This window comes from Capsicum annuum, chromosome 11, assembly GCF_002878395.1.
Source record: "Capsicum annuum cultivar UCD-10X-F1 chromosome 11, UCD10Xv1.1, whole genome shotgun sequence".
Taxonomy (NCBI): domain Eukaryota; kingdom Viridiplantae; phylum Streptophyta; class Magnoliopsida; order Solanales; family Solanaceae; genus Capsicum; species Capsicum annuum.
In genome coordinates this window covers 234,850,752-234,870,694 of record NC_061121.1, presented here as the reverse complement: position 1 = coordinate 234,870,694, position 19,943 = coordinate 234,850,752, and the positions used below count along the sequence as shown (strand labels likewise).

The 19,943-nt window shown below is 38.5% G+C and overlaps 3 protein-coding genes and 1 pseudogene across 3 annotated transcripts; 2 read left to right on the top strand and 2 right to left on the bottom strand.

The window, feature by feature from the left end:
- Positions 1 to 417: 417 nt before the first annotated feature.
- LOC124888756 (putative F-box protein At3g52320) lies at positions 418 to 2,477 on the bottom strand. Its single transcript, XM_047400048.1, has 2 exons — positions 2,305 to 2,477; positions 418 to 1,723 (listed from the first exon to the last, which is right to left on the bottom strand). The coding sequence occupies exon 2, from the start codon at positions 1,698 to 1,700 to the stop codon at positions 435 to 437; it is 1,266 nt and encodes a 421-aa protein (XP_047256004.1). The 5' UTR covers positions 1,701 to 1,723; positions 2,305 to 2,477; the 3' UTR covers positions 418 to 434.
- A 3,271-nt stretch (positions 2,478 to 5,748) lies between these two features.
- Positions 5,749 to 7,985, bottom strand: LOC107872574. Its single transcript, XM_016719221.2, has 3 exons — positions 6,259 to 7,985; positions 6,082 to 6,169; positions 5,749 to 5,998 (listed from the first exon to the last, which is right to left on the bottom strand). Exons 1-3 carry the CDS (start codon positions 6,758 to 6,760, stop codon positions 5,995 to 5,997), a joined length of 594 nt encoding a protein of 197 aa, XP_016574707.1. The 5' UTR covers positions 6,761 to 7,985; the 3' UTR covers positions 5,749 to 5,994.
- A 5,566-nt stretch (positions 7,986 to 13,551) lies between these two features.
- On the top strand, positions 13,552 to 15,009 carry LOC124889009 (annotated as a pseudogene).
- Positions 15,010 to 15,838: 829 nt separating this feature from the next.
- LOC107871000 (pentatricopeptide repeat-containing protein At4g02750) lies at positions 15,839 to 18,849 on the top strand. Its single transcript, XM_016717742.2, has 2 exons — positions 15,839 to 18,094; positions 18,435 to 18,849. The coding sequence occupies exon 1, from the start codon at positions 16,060 to 16,062 to the stop codon at positions 18,067 to 18,069; it is 2,010 nt and encodes a 669-aa protein (XP_016573228.2). The 5' UTR covers positions 15,839 to 16,059; the 3' UTR covers positions 18,070 to 18,094; positions 18,435 to 18,849.
- The last annotated feature ends 1,094 nt before the right edge of the window (positions 18,850 to 19,943 follow it).

The window sequence follows — 19,943 nt, the reverse complement described above, 5'->3', positions numbered from 1 at the left end:
TTATATTCCTTATGGGTGCCGTATCTATGTTATGTCATCTGCTTCTGTGCTGTACTATGTGTTTGTGTGATATCTCGTGACTTGAGCCGGGGGTCTTTCGGAAACAGCCTTTCTACTTCGTCAGAGGTAGAGGTATGGACTGCGTACATCTTACCCCCTCAGACCCCACTAAGTGGGAATACACTGGGTTTGTTGTTGTTGTTGTAAATATTTAATCCACATGCCACTATATATATATATATATATATATATATATAAACATGAACCATGGGTACACCATATATAGTGGTGGAAAAGTTGTATGGCAACATCAATTTTGATGTGTGTCAGTAACAATATATCAAAAGAATCTGACAAAAAAAATTGAAATATATTATGATAAGCCAAAATTTGATACAGAGAAGGAAGACATGAATTGCAATCTAGACCAGAATCTAGACCAGATTAGCACCTAAAAGTGGTGGAATATGGGCAAAACTAACCAAACTTGGAACATAAGGGATAACAATTGTAGACAAATTCAGACGTAACCCAGTCAACAGCATTCCAGTTGCTACATTAATAAATCCGAAGGTTTTACCATCACTAAGTTGAATCACCAACATGTCATCAGTAACAACTAAGACGAACAAATGATTGATGTTTATATTGTAAGCCATATTAGGAACAGTCACAGTGAACTCTTTCTTCCATGAATTTATGCTACTCAGATCAGCAGCAGCACTATGCGCCGCAACATATACCTGGATCAAGAGGGAGCAAAAATAAACATGACTTATATTTATCAAACAAAGATTTCCTCCTTTTTCGGTAATGCTAATTACATACTGGAGTCCTTGTACGCCGCCATCAATTTCAGCTGGAACCATAATCATATCAAATTCTTCTGTAGTTAGATCGAAACATACGAGCCTTTTAATCGTCTGTGGCCAATCTTTAGGAGTACAACTCTCCAAGTACCAATACAATACCCCTTTCACATGTGCACCCGTCTGACCACGAGAAATAAATTTTGTATCAGGAATTGCTTTCAGAGACCTCCATAAACAGCCAGCTCGACAAGTTAAAACAAATGGTTTAGTCTCACCATATTCTACTGCATCTTCATGAAGAACAACCAGCTTGTATTCATATGAAAGATGGCAAAATCCAAAGCCAACTGCAACAAGCTGGTGGTGTACTGGTGCCATATAGGTATTAGTATAAGAATATGGTGGAGTCGTTAAATACTCTTTAGTGATAGGATTACAGACATGAAGACAAGCATCATCACTCCAGAAACAGACGAAACCATACACAGAATTCACCCTCATCATGTAACTGATTCTATGTAAGAACACATTATTTACCATATAAATGTATTTAGCCTTCCAATACCTTTCATGTTCTCCGAGTTCACGGGTTGGAAAACTATGCCATTCCAAGGCAGAAACTATGAAAGAAGACCTATCATCAGTCATGCTAATAATAACTGCTTCCAGTTGTGAGAATGACGATTTTAATATTCCACGTTCGATGTGCGAGTAGGCAAACCTCCCGCTGTAGATAATTGAACACCACTGCATGCATACTTTCTTTAAAGTTTCAAGCAAATCTTGGCCAGGTACTCTTTGTAATATTTCAGCAACGACTTCTTTGGGTATACAAATGTTGACATGTTGCTTTTTCTTTCCCTTGGACGTTGAATCTGAGATCTGCATTCTTTCTTTCTTTCTGAATCCCCCTAATCAAGAAAACGAATGTCACTTAATTAGTATAAGCGATGAGTGAAATCAATCATAATATAATATAGTAGCATAGACTGATTTTCCTCGAACCTCATTGAGAAACTAGAAAAATTACCGTAATACTGTAAAAATGCACTACTTCGCATCAAACAACAAATTTAAGGATTCCGAACAACATAAATGTACGTGCATGCATATGATTATCTTAAAGCAATAATACTTGGTATACCACAGTGGTTGAAAAGTTTTATAACAACACCAATTTGAAGTGTGGTGCATAACAATGATATCAAAAGAATACAATCTGGAAAAAAAAATATATAAATGAAATCTATGATGATAAAGCCCAAAAATCAACTAGAGCATTGCAATATCACGACTAAGTTGAGGTTAAGGACTAGATCATAAAATTGAGGTTAAGATTCTAGTTATAAGTTAGAAATAGAAATTAATGCATTCATCTATCCATCTTTCATCTTTCACAGGAACATAACAGTGTATTCAAGGCTCAATAATAAATAAATAAAATAATTACAAAAAAAAAAAATATGACTATAACTTTAATTTACATAATTACCTTTTACGTTTTACCAAATCTTGAGCAATTTGATTTGTAACCCTCAACAATATTCCTCCTGAATGTGTCTGCAACAAAGAGAATTAATTTTGTGGAAATTTTTAATGACACGCAAAAGGTATAAATCACTTTTATAAAGGTTTTTCACAGTATATAGATAGATTATAGATAAATTAAAAAAGTCATTCTTTCTTATTCTTTTTTTTTCTAAAAAAAAAAAAAAGAGTCCTGATACCTAATAAATTTGAAAGGAAGATATTTTCCTGTGATTTTTACGTCAAAAAAATAAAAAAATAAAGAGTCCAAACACTAACGAAGTTTGGATGAAAAAATTTGTTGTGCTTTTGTTATTTATCTTATACCTTATTTTAATTTTTAAGAAATAAAATCGTTATTAAATTTTCCTTTTTTTTCCTCCACTTATTATATATTTTAGAAATTCTTTTTTTGGGTACACAAGGAAAGAAAATCTAACAGCATTAGTTCTTCATATATATTCTTGTTACCATATGTTTTAGGAGTGCTTAATTTTTACATATTAATTACCATATATTAATATAGCTGCGTTATAAATTTATAACTGAGGCATATGTAATACTTGTAGTTACCATTGGTTCTTTCTACATTGCTATACTGTGGGAGGATATATGTAGTTTATGCCATGTTTACGAATTTCCGTTTAATATATAAATGTGATTATAAAATATTATTCCTTTTATCTTAACTAATTTAATGTACGTGTTATGTACGTGTGCCTCTTCATTCATAAAGTAAAGTACTCGAATTAAAATTTAATTAGAGTTATTATTAGATATTAATTCAAGAAAATACACTACAAGAAATTAAAGCAAAAGAAGAAAATAAAATTAAACCTAAATCAAACCAACTACAATCTCATCGTTAAAGAAAAGAAAAAATATCAAGCCTTGTAATTGTATTGTTGGTCCTTCTTAAGAGCCAAAACTTTTTTCGTTTTGGAAGTGAATAATTTCCTGAACGGAAATCTTTATCTCATTCTAGTTCTGAAAATTTAAAAGAAGATGTAAAATAGGTATGAATTAGATTTAAATATTACAATATTAAACAAATCTAAAACAAATATTCATCAAAACAGATAAGCATGAGATGAAAATCGTATCCTATACAACAACAATACAACCGTGGCACAGGAAGAATTCTTGAGTGTCAATGCTTGTTCGGATCATAAAGTAGTCAATGTGATAATTGTTGACGGTTATTAGGTTTTAAATAGTTATATAAATTTAAAAGAACTATAAATGGAAAGTTTTAAATCCTTGTATGAACCTAAAAGGATTATAAAGTGGCTGATAACGTTTTGAATAATAAAATCGATTGATAAAAATAATTAAATAATAATTTAAGAAATCGATTAAAGGTAAATTCTATAGAGTTGCAGTTCGGCCGGGCTATGCTGTATGGCACGGAGTGCTGGTCGGTTAAGAACTCTAAGTTGAAGGTGGCGGAAATGAGGATGTTGCGTTGGATGTGCGGTCTCATGAGGGCTGATACGGTTAGGAATGAGGATATTCGGGACAAGGTGGGGGTGGCATCGGTGGAGGATAAAGTTCGGGAAGGGAGGTTGAGATGGTTTAGGCATGTGATGAGAAGGGGCACGGATGCTCTTGTTCGTAGGTGTGAGAGGTTGGCCTTGGATGGTTTCAAGCAGGGCAGGGGTAGACCGAAGAAATACTGGACAGAAGTAATTAGACGTGATATGAAGCAATTACGGCTTACTGAGGACATGACCCTTGATAGGAAGGTTTGGAGGAAGAGTATTAGGGCAGAGGGCTAAGGGGTGTGGTTAAGTCATAGGCTGGAATTAGGAGAGTTTCGTGTAGCTTGGTTGGTTCATGTCTAGGGTTGTGGGGGGGGGGGGGGGGGGGGGGGGGGGGGTGCCTTTTGTTGGTTCATGTACTTATTTGAGGTTGTTGTATCGTTGTTATTTTATTATGTTGTATGCTTGCGATATTTAAACATGGTCTCGGTCCTTTTCTTGAGCCGGGGGTCTTCGGATATAGTGGTATAGACTGCGTACATTCTACCCTCCTCAAACCCCACTATATGGGAATATAATGGATTTGTTGTTGTTGTTGGATAATTTTGTTATTCCATCACAATTTATTTTTAGGCTGTAATCTTTTATTTTATCATAGTCCGTTTCTTTTTAAAAGCAATGCGTCTTTCATCAATCTAATTGTTTAGAATGTGTTTTTTTTTTTTTTTCTGTATCAATATATACATTCTTTCCTCTTTTTACCCAACACTTGTTGATGCTAAATTTGGAAAATCTTTTAACTGTCAAAAAAAATACGCTGATAACACTTATTATTTGCTTGTTAAGTGCATTAATTACTATTATTGATCATATAAGGATTACTGAAGGTCAAGGAGAATAATTACCTTAGTGATAATTATTGATATGAAAGACGACTAGGGGTGGCAAACGGGCGGGTTGAGTTCGATATAGGCAGGTAAAAAGTGGGTCATGTGAAAATGGATAAAATATCCAATTCAATCCATGTTTGATTATGGATAAAATGGATAAACCCAATGGATAATTTGAATATCCATATTATCCGTTACTTGTTATTATGTAAAGACGAAAGTACTCTTATATTTATGAAGAAAATCAACCTATAATCCCTTGAATATAATGACCAACTTCTTTGAAAACCTTTGTATCTTGCATGAGAGAATTTAGAGAGTTTGAGAGAGTGATTTGAGTGAGATAGTGTTGAAGGTAACATCCCACGGGTGTTCTATGGTCGTGGGTATTAAGTGGATAATGAGGTAAATGTCCTAAGTACCCTTAATTAAAAGCTAAAAGATTATCGCCAGCATCTATGGGTCACTATACGGCTCGTAATAACTCACTAAGGCTCATCACCAAGAGTCATAGTCTGGACAGTAGCTGAGGGACCTCATTTTTGGTAACACTACGACTCACACCTATAACTCACTCTGAGACCATACGACTCAGAGAGTCTAATTCGTAGTCAAGACAGAATACTTTGGGCATTAGACTACCCATTCTTGTTTTCCAGTCCAAAAACTCATGCTTAAGTAATGTGTTAATCTTGTTTTCTACCTTTGTTAAAGGTACGTGTGGGTGAGTTTCTACTTTAAATTCGTTCAAATGGATGCCTTTGACCCATCATTCAAGGATGAATGATCCTAAGCGGAGGAGAATAGACACCTCGAGTGATGGCCACTTATAATTCTAAGTTTTTGAACTCATTGTCCCGACTACGACTCTCTATAAGTCGTAACGTGTCATTGCGGCTTGTGATAATTATTGATATGAAAGACGACTAGTCTATAAAACGTAAACTCTTTAGTGATAACTACCTTTCTGTAACTCCTATTTCATGTCAAAGAATACACTTTGAGATCCACCTTGTGAACCGTTTGTTTTCCATAAAATTAGGAAGGGAAACTCATAAATAAATTAGAAAAATAAACTTTCAATTTATGTCTCTTAATTTAGCTTCGAAATAGAAAATAACATACTTTCGGTTCAAAGCCTCCATAGGCACCAACGTCAACAAAACGAAATGTTGCCTCTATATAGGCTATACTTAAAGAAACCAACGTCAACAAAACGAAAGGCTGCCTCTATAGACTATACTTAAGATACCAACTCTGGGTCTTCATATCACAGTTAACTTTCTACCTGCAAATCAATAATACAAAAAGAATTGAATCACTACACGGGGCTCTAATTCTATCAAAAGGAAGAGCACGTTGCATTCTTACCCCATTGTCCGAGGCCTAACAGATCGATCAGAAGTAGCCGCACCATCGTCCGGATTCGTATTGGAAGGACCTGCTCTGTCGTCCAACACTAAAAAATGTAGATAAAAGAAAAACAATTAAAGAGTGAAATCATGATTCATGAAAAGAGGGAAATCATGGAAAAACACTACAAAATACCTGGTGGTAGTGGCGGCAGTGCTAGCATAGTGGTTGGTCGTTGTGGTCGCCTAGGGGGTGGTCCAATAGCAGCTGGTTGCATAGGGAGTGGTGGTTGATATGCGTACGGCGCAGGAGTTCCACCTGGACTATGCGCAAGGGATGGCAGACTCTGAAACGCTACTGTGGGAATACTTGATGTCTCCATACTAGGCATAGTACCCACAATATGCAGAGTGAGATAGGGTGGGTCTACGATTACATAACTCCTCTTTGAAGAAGTGGTGGGTCTAGGATTAGACCCCATTCCCACCCCCACAGATGAAGTGAGCATTTGATACATCATCCCCCAACAGCAGAAGAAGTGAGAGGGTTTGGTTGCAATTGAGACCCCATCCCCAATCCCACGGATGAAGAAGCGAGCAATTGAGACCCCATCCCCCCACAGCAGATGTGGTGTCCACCACAGCAGAAGAAGTGAGAGGGGAAGAAGTGAGGGGGATTGTTGCAATTGAGACCCCATCACTTCTTCTCCTCTCTGGGCGCTTCTTCATCTGTGGGGGGTGGGAGATGCATAGCATTCATGAAGCTAATCCATCCCTAAGATAACATTAAAGTCTACCATATCCAACTCTATCAGATCCACTAAGGTCTTCCTACCATAGAGCTTCAAAAGGCCCCGTTACAGCTAGGTCAAAAAACCCCATTAGCTATTAAGCTTCAAAAGAAGCCATTATCAAGCTAAAAAAAACTCCCATTATCTACTAAGCTTCAAAAGACCCTAGGTCAAAAAACCCCATTATCTAGGTCAAAAATAGGAAAAGCTTCAAAACACCCCATTATTTATTAAGCGACTACATTAAAAAAAGGAACAAGAAATACCTGAGCTTCAAACAAGAAATGCCCTTTTTTTTTTTTTTTTTGAACTTACTAAGAAATGCTGATGCTGCTTTCTATTCTATTTATATGGGGATGATAGGGTTTTGAACCTCTACTAAAATTTGTCACTAGCCTATAAAACAATGACAGCAGTGTACTATGTACTATACTATCAGGCCAAGAGAAAATAGAATACCAACAAATAAACTTTTTAATCCAAAGCAAATACATTTTGATAAATAAAAAGCAATGACACAGATCAGATAAAGCTAATATTTCCCAAAATAGCCAAAGGAGGAACACATATGTATGTGCCTTAGCTGGCTAACATTATGTACAAAATACAACTTATATTGACAATCATTTTTACCCTTGACATAGTTACTAATTTACTAAAATTACACCTGCAGCTATTTAATTAAATAATAAATCTAAATCCTAATTGCAAATGAAAGCTAAATAAACATGGAAATCAAAGCTATATGGGAATCTACAAAACTAAGCTTCCATACCTGAAAGATTGAGTTATTAATCCGATAAATCGGACTCCGTCATCGTCACTGATACTCCGTTTGACAACCACCACCACTACCACCACCACTGGTGGTATGGTTTGGTGTCAAACAAAGAGCATCAAAGAGGATTAGGAGACCGGTTATAACACACACATATATATATATATTTCCTCCTCTGCAAATTAAACAACACACATCGATCTATTGATATGGGATGGTTGTATATGGCGGCGGTGTTGTTGTTGTTGGTGTGATTCCCGGCCACCACAGGCGGCGGATCGGAGGAGGAGATTGGAGATTGGAGAGGGCATTTTCTTTTTCTTTTTGATGATGATAAAATGACTGAACTTTCTGACCAAAGCATTATATAGTAAGTACAACTAATAATAATGAACGTTGGATGAGATTCGATGGACGGTTATGATTAAAAATTTGATATCTTCTAGATCTTCTCATCTTAAACTCTCAACGACGTAGTTTAATCCCATCTATAGTATTTCTCTCTCTCTATATATACTAATAAATAATAGTAATAATTTTTCCCCTTTCTTTAATATAATAATAAATAAATAAATAAATAAGGAACGATTACATAAAAATACACATTAATTTATCAATTACCTACCTAATGTATAAATTAATTACAAAAAACTCAATTAATAATCTATCTTCGTGGAATGTATCGGGTGCTAATTATATAACTCGACAAACTCAAAATAAATAAATAAAAAAAGTCGAGAGAGAGTTAATGATGTATCTTTATAAAATAAAAAAGGTATTTTCATTAGACGTATTATGTATCTCGGTAGACCCAAAATAAAAAAAAATATATCGAAGTTAATTATTATAGTATATCTTTAAAAGAAAAAAAATATATCTTAATTGAATATATATATTGAGAGTTAATTATGTATCTCGATAGATTCAAATTTTTACTAATTATATAAAATGTCAAAATTTTATTTAATTAAATTTTATATTATCGAGACCTATATTGTTTGCCTATAAATAAATGCACAGCCCAATGGCTATTTGTGCAGGATAACAAAAAGTATAAATCTTTTAAGAATACTAAAGACAAAATGATTTTTCACATGTGAATATTATGGAGCAGAAGAAATGGAGGATTTAATCACATTATATTTTAGAATTCCCAAAAACTAAAAGAAAAATAGGATTTAATCACATGCCCGAAACTCCCACGTTGAGGATAAAATCATAAAAGTGAAAGGTGACTTCAATGGAGAAATTAAATTCGAGAGTTTAATTATCAATAAAAGAATACTTACTGCTCCGTCCACTACAATTTTTTAAAATTGCATAGCATGGACACTTGGAGGGCAAGAATGTTAGAGTAACTGATAAAATTGTTATTATGTAATTAGGAGGTCGTCGATTCAAGCTTTGAAAATAGCTTGTGACAGAAATATATAAAATAAAACTGTACACGAGAGACTGAAATTTTGTTTTTGCATGAGTAGCATTTAATATGTAGAGAGGGACCAAGCCAGAACCAATGCCATATTGATATTTGACAGACATTTAGAATTAATTTTCGATCGTAAAAGAACGAATATGATCCTTTTTCGTATATTATATATTAATTCAATCAATTGGAAAAAAAAAATCCATAAACATAAGACTTGAGGAAATGAACTTGTGAAACATATTCAATAAGTGGCAAAAAGTTTAGTGCCCTATTGACAGGAAAAAATGAATGTTCGAATTTGGATGTGGTAGCGTTTAGCTTATATGCATCGATAATGTATTAAATAATTGGTTTGATATTTATCAATTTATTGTTGCACAAAAAAATCATTTTTTTTAATTATCGATCGAGGCGATTCTGACTATATAGATAGATATACCATTTATGCTCCTAATTGTAAAAATAAAATTATATTCAGAATCTAAAAGCTACTAGTCTAAATAATTTCTCTAAACACAGCCTTTTAATAATTAGAAATACTTCTTTTAAAAAAAAAAAACAACAAACCCAGTATATTCCCACCTGGTGGGGTCTGGGGGTAGGATGTACGCAGTCCATACCTCTACCTCTGAAAAAGTAGAAAGGCTGTTTCCGATAGACCCCCGGCTCAGGACATGCGGTACCACACAAACACATAGCAAAGCACAACACAAGGTTACAAGATTACATAACATAAATACGGCACCCATAAGTAATCTAAACAAAGGAAAACACACAGATCCATAATAAAACATGGGACACGGACTCCTAACAGGAATAAACCCCCACCAAGTAGTTCCCTACACTAGCGACTCAGGCTGGCCCTAGTCCTCTGCCCTGATTCGCGTCCTCCAGACCTTCCTATCTAGGGTCATGTCCTCGGTGAGCTGTAACTGCTCCATGTCTCGCCTAATCACCTCACCCCAGTACTTCTTCGGCCTACCCCTACCCCGTTTAAACCCATCCAACGCTAGCCTCTCACACCTACGGACCGGGGCATCCATGCCCCTCCTCTTCACGTGTCCGAACCATCTTAATCGAGTTTTCCGCATCTTGCACTCCACTGGTGTCACACCAACCTTCTCCCGGATGTTCTCATTCCGAACTCTATCCTCTCTAGTCAGCCCACACATCCATCGCAACATCCACATTTCTGCCACCCTCATCTTTTGGATGTGGGAGTTCTTCACTGGCCAACACTCCGCTCCATACAACATGGCCGGACGGACTACCGCCCTGTAGAATTTGCCTTTAAGCTTAGGCGGCACCTTCTTATCACACAGCACCCCCGATGCGAGCTTCCACTTCATCCATCCCGCCCCAATACGGTGCGAGACATCCTCATCAATCTCACCGTTACTCTGGATCACGGACCCGAGATACTTGAAACTCTCCCTCTTACCTACCTCCTATGATTCTAGCTTCACTACTACCTCGTTCTCCCGCCTCACGTCATTAAACTTGCATTCCACATACTCTGTCTTGCTTCTGCTCACCCTGAACCCTTTAGACTCAAGGGTTTGCCTCCACACCTCTAATTTGTCGCTCACACCCTCTCGGGTCTCAGCTATCAGAACTACATCGTCTGCAAAAAGCATACACCACGGCACCTCCCCTTGAATACGCCGCGTCAACACATCCATTACCACTGCAAACAAAAAGGGACTAAGAGTAGATCCCTGATGCAACCCTGTCCGGATCGTGAAATGTTCTGAGTCTCCTCCCGCCGTCCTCACCTTAGTTTTCGCTTCATCATACATATCCTTGATTGCTCTGATATATGCCAGCGGTACTCCCCTCACCTCCAAGCATCTCCAAAGCACCTCCCTAGGGACTTTGTCGTAGGCCTTCTCCAGGTCGATAAACACCATGTGCAGGTCCTTCTTCCTCTCCCTATACAGTTCCACCAACCTCCGTACCAGGTGAATCGCCTCCGTCGTCGAGCGGCCAGGCATAAATCCAAACTGGTTTTCTGAAATAGACACTATCCGTCTCAGCCTCACCTCGACCACTCTCTCCCAGATCTTCATAGAGTGACTCAATAACTTAATACCCCTATAGTTGTTGCAACTCTAAATGTCCCCCTTATTCTTATAGAGAGGTATCATGGTGCTCCAACTCCAAGCCTCAGGCATCTTTGCCGTCTTGAAGATTTCATTAAACAATTCCGTCAACCACCTCAGACCAGCCTCTCCAACGAACTTCCAAAACTCGGCCGGTATCTCATCCGGCCCCGTCGCCCTACCCCTTCGCATTCTGCGAACAACCTGTCTAACCTCTTCTACCTTAAAACGTCTACAATAGCTAAAATCCCGACACTCCTCTGAGTGCTCCAGTTCCCCTAACACAATAGCTCTATCCCCTTCGTCATTCAAGAGCCTATGAAAGTACGACTGTCATCTATTCTTAATGTGGCCGTCTTCCACCAACACTCTACCGTCCTCCCCCTTAATGCACCTCACCTGATCGAGGTCACGACCCTTCCTCTCCCTAGCCTTAGCGAGTCTAAACAACTTTTTCTCCCCTCCCTTCCCCTGTAACCCTGCATATAGGCTCTCAAAGGCGGCCGTCTTAGCTGCCGTGACTGCTGACTTAGCCTCCTTCCTCGCTAGCTTGTACTCCTTCCTGTTTACCCGCTTCTCCTCTTCGTCCTTACTCTCCACCAACTTGGCATACGCCCCTTTCTTGGTCCCCACTTTCTTCTCCACCTCTTCATTCCACCACCAATCCCCCTGATGGTGCCCGGCCCGGCCCCTAGAAACCCCCAACACCTCACTTGCATTCTCCCTGATGCACCTAGCCGCCCTATCCCACATACTATCCACGTCTCCCCTACACTCCCACACCCCCATTCCTGCCAACTTCTCCCCTATCTCCCACGCATTCACTGGCGTCAAGCCGCCTCACTTAATTCTAGGTCTACACTCCCTACTCCTCCTCTTTCTATTCTTCTTTATACCCAAATCCATAACCAAGAGCCTATGTTGGGTCGAAAGGTTCTCACTCGGGATGACCTTACAGTCCTTACACCACGCCCTATCCCTTTTCCTAAGTAACACAAAGTCAATCTGGGTCCTGGCTATCGCGCTTCGAAAGGTGATCAGGTGCTCGTCCTTCTTCGGGAAGCCCGAGTTCACCACCACCAGCCCAAAGGACCTCGCAAACTCCAGTAGGGTAGCCCCCTCCTCATTTCTCTCCCCAAAACCAAAACCACCATGCACATCCCCAAAGCCTCCCGGTAGCGCCCCGATGTGCCCGTTGAAATCTCCTGCTACAACAATCTTCTCCGAGCTAGGCACGCCTCTCACCACCTCCTCCAAGGCCTCCCAAAACCGCATCTTCTCCTCCCCCTCCGATCCCACTTGCGGTGCATAGGCACTACACACGTTCAGGGTAAACCCCCGAATGACCAACTTAATAGTCATCAACCTATCATTGATCCTCTTCACCTCTACTACCTGACCTCTAAGCTCTTCATCCACTAAGATGCCAACTCCATTCCTACGCCTCTCGCTCCCAGAGTACCACAGCTTGTAACCATCCACATCCCTAGCCTTAGACCCTACCCACTTGATCTCCTGAACACACGCAATGTTGATCCTTCTCTTCCTAAGGGTCTTCACAAGCTCTATGGACTTGCCCTGCAGGGTCCCTATATTCCAAGACCCAACCCTCAACCTACCTTCACTACCCGCACGCCCTCCACTACTTCCCCCGCGGCCAAACCTTGGCCTCCCTCCCACTCCCGCCCTTTCCTCATCCCCCGCCCCCACCACTGCCCCCCGCCCCAACCCCCTCAGACATGACCCTATCCACCCATTACTGCCCAAAGCCACAACTAGGCGAAAGTATAAGAGAATATAAAGATAATATAAAGATATAAGGACATAAACGATGGTAATAGTAAAGCAGCAGCAAGTAATACAAGGCTCACACAAATTCAAGGAAATATTCCAGCAACCAAACTATACTCAATTACTAGTATAATATGAAGAATGAAAGAATGCAGAATGAAGAATGAAATAAGCAAAGGTTAGAAGTCACCAGATTTCACTTGTAGACCAAGCCGGCAACCAAGCCCCGCGTCAACCTGCTGCTGGGGGATCGCTACTGAGATGGATCCGCGGCTGCTGACGATGGAGCGGCGGTGCGGCTGAAGATCGAGCTTCGGCTGCTGCAATGTTGTAACGGCGCCGGAGGAAGGGGGGGCGGTCTGGACAGAGAAGGGGGGGGGGGGGGGGCGGGGGGGGGGGGTACAGCGGGGGGGGGGGACCGGATCTCGGCGACGGGGGTCGGTGACCGGCGGTCAGTCTTGGTGGTCGGCGTCGGTGACCGGCGGTCGGGTCGGCGCCGTAGGTCGGCGACGGCGACGGGGCCGGAGATCGAGGCACGGGAGAGAGGGGGTACGGCGGTGACCGGTGGTAGGGTCGGCGCCGTAGGTCGGCGACGGCGATGGAGCCGGATATCGGCGCCGGCGACGAAGCCGTAGACCGGCGACGGCGACGAAGCCGGAGATCGGCAACGACGGTCGACGTCGGGGACCGGTGGTCGGGTCGGGTCGGCGCCGACGGTCGGCGACAGCGCCGAAGGCCGTGGACCGAGAGAGAGTCTAGTGAGAGAGAGATCAGTTAGAGAGAGAGTCTAGTGAGAGAGAGATCCGTTAGAGATAGAGTCTAGTGAGAGAGAGATCCGTTAGAGAGCTCTTTTAAAAAAAAAAAAACAAAAAAACAAATAGTTATAATCAAACGAAAAAAAAAAAAAATTTGTCTTCCCTCATGAGATAGAAAATATCTTTTTCATTTTGAAAGAGCATTTATAGTATCATTTTTATGATTGTGACAAAACAATAGATTATCGATTCCAAATATAAAATTTCAATTCGCGATCTAGTGTTTTCTCACAAGATTTTTAATTTGTTTAATTTTATAAAAAATATATCGTGATCTGAATAGTCTAAGTTAAGTTATCAGAAAATAAAAGAGATTAATTATGTGTATTTAAGTTATATTTATCTTTTGTTATATTTTTTAAAATATATTTTGTCCAACTTTAGAGGCATATTTGTCTTATTGTCTTGTATTCTAAACAAAATAATCATATTTGTCAAATACTATATACTACAAAACATTTTTTAAAACGTTTTCTAGCAAAGTGGATGGTGAAATTCGCGAGCCTCGTAAAAAATCTCGTATTTAGCTTGGTACTTTTTCTACACCTAAAATTGCGGCTCGAGCTCATGATGTTGCGGCTTTATCTATCAAAGGTAACAGATTTTCTGTTTCAGTTTATGTGACGTTATTTTCTTAGAAATCCGTTTCATCTTGTGAACGGTATAGTATAGTATGATGGACATGTGAAATGTTATCAACATTTCGAGATGGACCATTCCTAGTAATAAGGACAAACACGAGATGATTTGTTAATAATGAACGGTATGAATGGATAGAAATATACATGAAAATTACATTTTTGATGATTTGGAGATCGTGAGTTCAAATTCAATAATACATATTAAAATGTATGATCATTTCATCTAAAAGTACGTGACGCCGCAATCCTCAACTTTACGAAACTTGCAAGTTTTCTTCCAAAACCTGTGTCACTAACCCCTCGTGACATCCAAGCAGTAGCAGCAAAAGCAACTTCTATAAGGAATTTCGATTCTTTATCATCGTCTTCCTCTTCATCATCACCGATTCATCAGCAACCGATTTGGGGACAACGCCAGAAGAGTTGTCACTAATCATTGAGCTACCGCGACTTGAAACATGTATTGATCACTTATTTGATTAGCTAAAGAATGAGTTATTTTATGTTGATGAGTTGATGGATGGGTGGTTTTTATATCCCGACAATGAAGAAATAATAATGTCAAATTGTTTTGAGCCATCTAATTTGTTGTGGGATTAATAACTGTAATAAGCATATGCAATATCATTAATGTTAAATAATTGTTACTATTATTTTTGTTTGAATTTTGATGTATGTACTTACATAATTTATAGTCTTTTTTTTTTTTTTTTAAAATAATATAACCTTACATTGCGTTTTGTGTCAGGGTAGATAAAGATCTCACCATTCTTAATAAACAGTCTTGCATTTAAAATTTTAGGTTTGTGTTTTAGGGTTGGTCCTAGGTAGCAAGATTCCTTATCGGGTAAGTTTTAATTCGCTCGAAAAGTATTTGAATTTATCTCCAAATATTAATTAGCAATAACGCGAATAATAAAACGAATTAAAATCATCAGAATCATTATAGGGATAATTAATCGGGATTACCCGAAAGTTCAAAGAATGGTTGTAAATCGATTTGTTTATTCTGTGTTGTATAGATTTTTTAAAAATGTTGTCGTGTGCAGTTGAATTCTCCAAAAGTAATGTGTATTTGGCTATCGTGAGACAACATTCTTGAACAGTTCGAATAGTGTAGGTTTTTTTGTTTTTTTTTTATTTTTTCAATATAAATATGATTGTTAAACGTAAATATATGGCTTGAAATATTCTAATAAGAAATATTTTTACTTTCAATAATTTTAAATTGCTGCTCGAATTCAAATTAGTCAGGTCAGCATTGTGGGTACCTCATCCCTCAAACTTGAAATTTTAAATTCAAGACGATTTATTAAGAATGATGAAATATTTATCTATCTTGACATAGAACACGATACAAGGTTATATTATTTGAAAAAAAAAAGGGACTATAAATTATTTAAGTATATGCATCAAAACATAACACAACCGATATTACATAACATTCTGTGTATATGTTGGAATTTTTCTAATATGTTTAAGGAGTTGAGATTTTTTTATAGTATTGAAAACATAAGTTGTGTATTTATGTAATTTTTAGTAAAAATTTATACGGCATGACCAAACGGGTCAGCCCATTTGAGAAACCCAAACTTGAATTTATACGAGTCCCTAAATTTAAATCCTTTGCCGTTGGCGCCATGAAATGCAATGATGAATCAAGCTATTTTCCAGCTTCTCCAAACATGCAAAACTCTGAACAGGTTAAAATCAGTCCACGCTCATTTGTTAGTACGTGGTTCCATTGCCTCGTCAGACCTCATATTGAACAAAATCATTCGCCTTTACTCTCATTTTGGTGGCACAGATTATGCTCGTAAGGTGTTCGATGAAATTACTGAACGAAATCCTTTTCTTTGGACTTCTATGATTCATGGGTATGTTGAAAATTCTCAGCATACTGAAGCTTTTTATCTTTTCCGGGATATGCGTTCGCTAGATGTCACGCCTTTGAATTTCAGTATATCATCTATACTGAAGGTGTTTGGACGGCTGAAATGGTCGAGGGATGGTGAGGGGATGTTTGGGTTTATTTGGAAATGTGGGTTTGGTTTTGATTTGATAGTGATGAATTCTGTGATTGACTGTTTCATGAGATGTGGGGAAGTTGATTGCGCGAGACAAGTATTTGATGAGATGGAGGAAAAGGATGTTGTTTCTTGGAACTCAATGATATCGGGTTACGTGAATAATGGAAGACTTGAAATTGCACTCGAGTTGTTCGATGGCATGGATGAGAAAAATGTTGTTTCTTGGACTAGTGTGATATGTGGCTATGTTAGGAAGGGAGATATGGTAGAGGCTAGGAATATTTTTGACGCTATGCCGACTAAGGATATGGCTGCTTGGAATGTGATGATTTCAGGGTACATTGATGTTGGTGATGTGCACACAGCGAGCTTTCTGTTTCGGGCAATGCCACATCGCGACACTGGAACATGGAATTTGATGATATCGGGGTATTGTAAGGCGGGTCAGTTGGAAAAAGCAAAGGACTACTTTGAACAAATGCCCCGTAGGAATGTGGTGTCGTGGACTATGATGATAGATGGCTATGTGAAGTCTGGGAAATTGCACGAAGCAAAGTGTTTATTCGATGAAATGCCGGAGAAAAATCTCGTTACATGGTCTACCATGATTAGTGGTTATGCTAAGAATGGGAAGCCTTCTGCTGCCTTAGAATTGTTCAAAAACTTCCGAAAGCAGAGTCTGGAACTGGATGAGACTTTTATTTTAAGTGTCATCTCAGCTTGCTCTCAATTAGGGATTGTAGATGCAGTTGAGTCGGTAATAAGTGATGATGTAGGATCCAGATATTTTTCTGATTCACGTGTCGTTAACAGTCTGATAGACCTCTATGCGAAGTGTGGAAATATTGAGAAAGCCTCGCAAGTATTTGAAGCGGCGGATAAAAAAGATTTCTGTTGTTATAGTACAATGATTGCTGCGTTTGCTAATCATGGCTTAGTTGAAAAAGCAGTGTCTTTATTTGAGGATATGCAAAGAAAGAACTTTGAGCCTGATGAAGTAACTTTTCTTGGGGTTTTGAGTGCTTGCAACCATGGAGGACTTGTCGATGAAGGGAGGAGGTACTTCAAACAAATGACTGAAGAATTCGGAGTCGAGCCCACAGATAAACATTATGCATGCATGGTTGATATCCTTGGCCGTGGTGGGTTCCTTGAGGAGGCGCATGAAATGATATTGAGTATGCATTTGGCGCCCACGTCAGCCGTTTGGGGTGCAATGCTTGCAGCTAGCAATGTTCATCGTAATGTCCAGATGGCTGAAATTGCAGCATCTGAGTTATTCAAGATTGAGCCTGAGAATTCCGGAAATTACATTCTCTTGTCCAATATTTATGCTGCTGCGGGAAAATGGCGTGATGTAGCTAGAGTAAGGGCACTGATTAGAGAGCATCATGTGAAAAAAAATCGGGGATCTAGCTGGATTGAGTTGGGTTCTGCGGTGCATGAGTTTGTAAGGGGAGATGTATCACATGTGGATGCAGACAGGATATGCTTCGTATTGAGTCTACTAAAAGAAGATATGAAGCTTTCAGGATATATAAAAGATAAGGATCTGCATCCGATTTCTACGGTGTACCCTTCTTATCTATCTCTTTCAGGTGATACTGAAATGGACGAGGAACACTTTTGAGTGATCTCCGCCACAACATGCTGAGGTACTTCCCCTGGATATAGAAATTGATACTTGTAGTCTTTGATCCAACTAGCTTAGATTCTTTTTTCTTTCGTTTTCTCCTTTCACTTAAGTCTAAGATGATTTATTTTCCTTGAAGGTACCATAGAATGCATTTTGCTGCAATAAAATGAACTTTGTTTTGAGGCAATGTCCGGATCAACTTGCATGCACCTCAATTAATATCATACTTTTTTTTGTTCTGACATGAAAAGACAACACATTTGCAGCTGTATATGCATAGTTATCGTTTTTAGTGTCCTTTAGCTCTTTCGAGTTTTTAAATAGAGTTGAAACAATACTTTTGAGGCTTGTAAATGCAGGTTGATGGAGCATGGTTTGTTATCACCGGAGAGATCAAAGAAGGCGTTTGAGAAAAAGCAAAGAAAGCAAAAGCAAATTCGTACGGGGACTCCAATGAAATCTCCTCCTCCGCGACCAATCATAACCAAAGCCGAGAGCTCAAAAGAGCAACAGCAAGTATCAAAGAACGGCGACATAAAGGCAAAGAAACGACTAAAAAGTGATAGTAGTGATGACGACGACAATGGTGATGATTTCATTCTGAGCCCAAAGAGGAGAAAAGTGTAGGAAAAAAAAAATTCTCTCCATTTGCAAGAATGATAGACTGAAAGCCATTCTTGATATTCTGTTTCAATTGAATATGAAAAATCAAATAAAAATTTATAGTTGAACAACTTGTACAATGGATCTATAGTTATAGAAACTCAGTTTTCAGTACAATGTAATACTATTTGCTTTTTTCTTTTCAAGAATTAGAAGATAAATACAAAAAAAACAGAATTTTTCCTAGCCTTTTTGGTTTTACTGTGATGAATGAGGATGACTTGACACAACTTGTATTGTGTTGGACACTTTGTTCATGGGAAGTTGCTACATATGAGTTTTTTACTTGTGACATTTGGTATTCGAAATTCATCGACCTGACTAATACAAATTCATATCGAGTAGATCTATCAAGAAAACGCATTTCCTATAAGAGTATAAGAGTCTGTTAGCTACCCTAAATAGGAAGATTTGACGTCGAAAACAAGGGTAGAAGGTTTGTAAGTAGGCGAGTTATTCCTAGTTCTCTCTTATCAACTACGTTGCTCGGACTCTTCAAAAAAGTCAATAGGTGCCTGTTGGATTTTCCAAAAGTAGTGTATTTTTGGAGAATCCGACACGGGTGCGGCATCAAAAGTGAATAGTCCGTGTTACTTAGCTCGTAGATTTGTTCGGTGTGAATTTGAATTAATTAGACCAGTAAATTTTAATATTGAATATCTAAAAATACACATACCAAAATCTTGTAGCTACTAATCCCATGAACAACACACACATATATATATATATAAAGGCTAGGTTGCTTAGACTGTTCCTCGAAAAGCTTGTCTCGGATCCTTGAAAAATGCACAACTTAACAAGGATCAATCACGCAGACAACAAATTTAAAGAGTCCGAATAACATAGATGTATTTACATACGTAGCATTACTACTTGGTACGTCATACTCCATAGTGGTTGAAAACTTGTGTAACACATTGATTTTGAAATGTGTTGCATAACAATGATATCAAAAGAATAAAAAAAAAAATTGGAATTTATTATAATAAACCGAAATCTGATACAAAGAAAAAGACATGAATTGCAATCTAGTCTAGTTCAAAAGTAGTGGTCGAAAATAACCTTTCTATCTCCACGCGATAACTGAAAAATCTGCTTATACTTTACTCTCCCCACCCTCCCCAGACCTCACTTGGTATGTAGTAGTTGTTGTGAGCGATGGAAAAGAGTAACCAAACTTGAGACATAAGGGATAACAATATGAG

Coding starts and splice junctions, on each gene's coding strand:
- LOC124888756 (XM_047400048.1), bottom strand. CDS start 1,700: ATGCAGATCTCAGATTCAACGTCCAAGGGAAAGAAAAAGCAACATGTC.
- LOC107872574 (XM_016719221.2), bottom strand. CDS start 6,760: ATGGGGTCTCAATTGCAACAATCCCCCTCACTTCTTCCCCTCTCACTT. Junction 6,170..6,258: donor ACTGCCGCCACTACCACCAG/GTATTTTGTAGT, acceptor TACATTTTTTAG/TGTTGGACGACAGAGCAGGT.
- LOC107871000 (XM_016717742.2), top strand. CDS start 16,060: ATGATGAATCAAGCTATTTTCCAGCTTCTCCAAACATGCAAAACTCTG.